Source organism: Pygoscelis adeliae, unplaced genomic scaffold, assembly GCF_000699105.1.
Source record: "Pygoscelis adeliae isolate BGI_AS28 unplaced genomic scaffold, ASM69910v1 Scaffold150, whole genome shotgun sequence".
NCBI classification, from domain to species: domain Eukaryota; kingdom Metazoa; phylum Chordata; class Aves; order Sphenisciformes; family Spheniscidae; genus Pygoscelis; species Pygoscelis adeliae.
The window spans coordinates 1,260,213-1,265,779 of NW_008823872.1; the positions used below are offsets into that span (position 1 = coordinate 1,260,213).

At 51.9% G+C, this 5,567-nt stretch overlaps 1 protein-coding gene across 1 annotated transcript in view; it reads left to right on the forward strand.

Moving 5' to 3' along the window:
• Positions 1–1,301, forward strand: part of RPL35 (ribosomal protein L35) — a 4,276-nt gene extending 2,975 nt beyond the window's left edge. The window contains exons 2-3 of the mRNA XM_009334451.1: positions 259–375; positions 1,077–1,301. Of these exons, the coding sequence (XP_009332726.1) occupies positions 259–375; positions 1,077–1,226 (267 nt within the window). The 3' untranslated portion in view covers positions 1,227–1,301. The remainder of the gene's footprint in view (positions 1–258; positions 376–1,076) is intronic.
• The last annotated feature ends 4,266 nt before the right edge of the window (positions 1,302–5,567 follow it).

Genomic DNA, 5,567 nt, shown 5'->3' on the forward strand with positions numbered 1-5,567 from the left:
GCTGTGTTCGAGAGGTGCTCTCGCAGCCTGTGTGCTTGCCTTGTGCTGTAAAACGAGGAGAAAATGGCACGAAAGAGGAACAAATATTTGTAGGCCTGAAAGTCGCTTTGTGCGTCTGTTTGCTCGGAGATGTTATGCTGAGGTAGGCTGGAAATTGTTAGTGTTTTGCTACAGCACGGTGCGATGTCAGGCGCGTGGTTGTAGCGTGTACACGTTTTCTGTATACCGGGTTTTAAACCTGTGGTACTTGCCTTTCAGTATGCTCTGAGACATACTTTTTTTTCCACGTGCAGACGTGTGGTGCGCAAATCCATTGCCAGAGTCCTAACCGTTATCAACCAGACCCAGAAGGAGAACTTGAGGAAGTTTTACAAGGTAAGCCCAAACATCTTGCATAGTAGTCTTCTTTTTCTTACTGTTTTCAAATACATAATTTGCAGGCAGGGACTGATTTTGTGGATTGTTACTTAAAAAACCCAAGATAAAAATACTCATTTATGTTCGGTTCTAAAGTTCTTTAGTCATGGTTCCTTTTTAAATATTATTGCAAAACTACCCTGAATTCTGCAAGCTCGGTGCGAATTTGCTTTTGCCAGGAGAGTTTTCTGGGCAGCATCACTTCTCTGCGGGGTAGTATACTTTCTAGAAGATGCAGTTTCCAGACATACAGATACTCTCCTAAATTTCAATCATATTGCAGGTGACCAAGGAATTCTTTATCTCAATAAGTTTTTCCAATTTTTACAATATTACTTCTTGGGGTTTGAATTATATAGAATAGGAAAAAAAGAACTTTACCAGAGGTGTTGGATAAGTGGGACTTGTAAGATTAAGCATTACTTAAACATGAGTCGAAGCCAGTACAGCTGGTACGAAAGTTGGAATCGACTCATGTTTCCCAGTGGAGAGAAGTTCTCTTAAACTTCTAGACTGTAACGATAGTCCCAATAAAAAGAAGCGTAAAGCACTGCTGCTGATGTTGTTCTCGCAGGCAGGTCGGCTCGCTCTGAGCTTGTGCACCTGATTGCTACCTTGCAGTCTCTCAAACTCAACTTGTCCTGTATTTCTGCAAATAGGGCAAAAAGTATAAGCCTCTCGATCTGCGGCCGAAGAAGACTCGTGCCATGCGACGCAGATTAAATAAACATGAAGAAAATCTGAAGACCAAAAAACAGCAGCGAAAAGAACGTTTGTACCCTGTCCGGAAATACGCCATCAAGGCATAAAACTGCAGTGTGCCGAAAGTTCTTAATTATATTGGCTGAGTACGTCTCATTAAATAGAATTTTGTTTGGAAGCTGTCACTGGTGGTTTTTTTTAGTAGTGGTGGGTTAAAGAAGCGAACAGCTTTATGAAGAGAAATCAGAGGATTCACAGAAAGTTTATTTGAACTTTTATTGCTAATGAAAATACTAACATAACTTGCAGTTTAGGATTATTTTTCTCTTTGAGGAACGGGCAGACGAGTACAGATCTGCGAAGCTGGGGTTGCACTTAACATGTAAGAAGTATTTAACTTGAGATTGACGTAAAACGGAAACTGCACGTGGATGTTTACCGTGTGAATAAGTTGGTATTCACCACTTCAGTAGCTTGAGAGTAAGTGTTTGAAGTTTTTGTCTTGTGCCGGTGTTTTAAGTGTTACAGAGATGAACTAATTTGCTGAGGTGTTTTAGTGGACTTCACTGAAACTGAAGAATTCCGTCAGCACTTGTTTCGGATCTCTGCGCAACTCGTTGTAGCGCCAAAGAATCCCCGTCCGTCCCCGGTTCAGGCGGATGCCGCAGGCAGTGGTTTGCCCGGCTGAGCCGCCCGGCCCTGCCGGCAGACGGCTTCAGGCGGGCGCCTCACAGGTGGCTGGTCGCCAGTCCGACCACCGCTGCCTGGAGCTGCAGCGAGGGCTGGCCAGAGGGCTGCTGCAGCCGCCTTCCCAGGAGGCCTCTTCAGTGTCGGTCAGGAAGCTGGGTTCCGGCATCGTCCTCCAGATTTGTTCCCGCTTGCAGCCGATTTAATCTTGGCAAGCAGCTCCTGGAAGTAAGAGGGTGCTCTCCGGGGTGAAGGTGAAGGCACCGTCCAGCATCGCCTGCCAGCAGAGGTGCGTTTCGGATGCAGGGTGTTTGGTCTGTCGGTGCCTGGCTGCGCAGGGGGCCTGCGGCAGGACTGCAGGGGCGCTTGCATCCACCCGCACAAGCTGCAACGCTGCCTGCTGTGAAGCCTGCAGGCTGACGCTGCGCTCACCCTGGGAGTTACCCGTGTAAAGAGGGTGTCCTAGTGGCACGCAGCTTACTTCTTTTGGATGAGGATAGTCCAACCAGGCTGGTGTTAGCATACAGCGTTGCGTGCTGTGGGATGGGAAGAGAGGAAGCTCAGCTCCAGTTGTGTTAGGAAAATGTAGGGAATACGATATTCAGGCCAAGTGTTCTTCTTGTGTGCGTGTGAAGACTGATTGAGGCCCAGTAAAATCGGGGAAACCAGAGTTGAGAAAAGCTGAACTAGAAGATTGTTGCCTCTAAAGTTTCAAGGCACCCCCTGGTCTCACAGTTCCACGCTTTCACCCCTGAAGCACAGAACTAGTTAAATCGTTCGACTTTCTGTCCCCCACGGAGTTCTTTGGAACTTGGGGATGGAGTTGCGATTCCAAAAGCCTTTTTTGGTTCTGATGTAAGGAAGAGTTACGCAGTGCTGCTCGAGCATTAGTGATGCAGCAGTCATGGTTTGTGTTAGTGTAGCTAATGCATTCTAACACAAAAAATTCTCTACCCGTTAGGGAGTACTTGGATGGGATCCAGATTCTGTTTAGGAAAAATCTTAATTCTGCTTGCTGAACTTAGCATAGATCTGAAGGATTTTTAAGCCTCAAACAAGTTTTAACCAGAGAGAGGTCTAATTATGTGTGGTAAAGTGATTTCCCATATGTTGACCTATTACGAGGGATAGCTTTACGGTGATGCTAATACTGGCTGTGCGATAGCTTTGTCAGGAGCTTAGTGCGGACCCAAACACGATACGTTTGGCGGCGAAGGAGACCCAGCCTGGCGCAGCTCTGGGCCCAGCTCTGCATGGATCCAGGCTGCTGAAACGTGCCGTAAGATGGAGTGCTGCGTGTGGGAACTGGCTCCTTTGGCTCATGTTCGTATTGCCATAAAGGCAGGCAGGGTTACAAAATGCGGTGCGTTACCGTCTCTGAATACCCTGCAGTGGCCAGCAGCAAGCCGCTCCTGGAGAAGCACATGCTTTTCACCCAGCACGCGTGGCCCTCCGGAAGAAGGAGCGCACCTCTACGAGGATCCCAGATCCGCACACTCCTGTCCCAGGAGGCTGATGCCTGAAAGAGGCGAGGGAGAGGCTGGGCCCCTGTGCTGGGAATCGGGCAGGCTGGGGCAGGCTGCTTCTGTCAGATCGTGCCCGGCTGCCTTTGGGCTTCTCTTTTGGAGAGGTGTGGTGTACCCCCGTGCTCCTCCGGCAGCGCGTCTGAGAGGAGCCTGATGGCTCTTGCCAGCATTCCTGATGCGGAAAAGCAAACATGGGTAATGTTGCCCTGATGGCCTTCCAGGGTCTGCTCCTGGGTGGCGTGAGCTGTGTGTTGGCTTGACAATGAAGACGGGAAGAAGGTGGATGCGCGGCAGAGCCTCTGATGACATCGGAGTGCACTTCAGGTGAAATGGCTGTCGCCTTCCACCCCCAGCCATGAGAGCAGCAGCACTGCCTAGAGAGGATCTTCTCTCTAAAAGATCCAACGGTGATACGGATCACTAACATGCCATTTACTAGTCAGTAACAGGAGGGGGAAAAAAAAGAAAAAACCCAAACTGATTACCAGGCACTGAGCATCCAAGGAGAAGTCACAGGTTTGGATAGCATCATCGTGCCCGGAGAAGACTAAACGTGCCCGAACTGCAGAGAGGAAACAAAAACCAGAAGCAAGCTGATACTCTGAACATCCCGAAGTGACAGCCGGGAGGGTTTTGCTGGTATTTGTGTGTCTACAGTTCTACAAGGCGCAGTTACAGAGGTGGAGTAATTCAGGTCGGAAGGCTCCTCTGGAGGTCTCTGGTGCAACTGCCTGCTCGGAGCGAGGCTACCTTTGAAGGTAAATCAGTTCGTACAACTTCTCAGGTATCTAACGGGGGTTTCAGTTACAATCTGCTGTATTTTCAAAGCTTTCCTATGCACCCTTGTGAATGGAGAACAAAACAGGGTGCTCAGCTCGGTGCCGCCTCGGCCTGTCCTGCAGCGCGGCGCTGGGCTGGGGCGCAGCCTTTGCTGCCCAGGGCACGCTTTGCTTCTGCCTCCTGCACACAGAGGGTGGTTGTGCAAAGTGTGGAACTGCTCCCTCGGGAGAGGGGACTCTGGCGCAGCGCTCTGCCGTCGGGAGGGGGAGTAGGTGACCTGCCAGATGCTCGGCTGGGAAGCCAGGCCTGCGCCCAGAAGCCATCCCCACGCTGAAGCAGGAGTTGATGCGGGAGAACAGCTCAAGCTTCGGTTTGTGCGCAGTCCACACCAGGTATTTAAGGAGGTAAATGGGTTTCTGGCACCACGCTAAATCCTGGGGCTGAGTCACTCCATCCACCCATAACAGGGTGGCAAAACCAAACAGTCCAGCCCTTTCATCAGAATTACCTTGTGCTGTTACAGAAGACATCCCATGGACAAGCAGCCCTTTAAATGACCGGGAGCAACATACTGATCGACTGAATGGATGCAGAGGTGAGGTGAGGGGCTCTAGCGCAAGCTTCCTCCAGCGCACAGGTGGAGAAGACGTTTCTTACTCCTGTGAGAGCAAGGTGGATGCCTGTCCTGGCCTGCGTCGCCAGCTCCGCAGGGCAGTCAGCGGTCTGTGCCGGTTCCCGCTTTACCTGCTAGCCCCAGGGGACGGCCGTGTGGTCCCAGCTCCCGGGCAGAAGTTGCTGCTGCAAAACAGCTGGCTGCAAACTGGCTGCAAATGGGGGGGGAGGAGAGCAAAAACAACCAAGAGCAGAAAACTAAGGTAAATGCCCTGGCCCACAGCCTGCGCCCATGCTGGTGCCACCCTGTCTCAGCGCTGCCGGCTGTGCTCGGGGGGGGGTATGTGGAGGAGTACCTGTGCGGCCACGGGGCTGCTCTGGCCTGAGCGTGGTGGGGAGGGAGAACCCCCAGCAAAGGGCAAAGCCCCCCCAGAGCACCCCAGGGCTGCGCCGCCTTCACAGGGACCAGGCAGTACTGCAGGCGGTATGGGCTGTCCCCCTTCGGCATGGCGCTGCCTGGGCGTGACGGAGGGGTGCTTGGAGCCCCTCTCCTGGGGGATGCCGCTGCTCTCCTGCGCTGACCCCGCGCAGCTGCCGACGCCGGCCCTGGGTTTAGCACTGGTGTTTGCAGAGCGTCAGGGCCTCCAAGGCTCAAACTGTTTATTTTTTCCTTGTAACTGAAGATGTCCCTCGGCATTAGAGCAGGCTTCCCAGGGAAAGCTGTTCTTCAGCAAATAAATAATTTCCAGGGCGGGGATGAGGAAGGAGGAACAGCTGCCGACTGACTGCGGGGCACGGCCCAGGGCTGATGCCACTGCGAAGGGAGCCCTGGCTGCGTGCCCT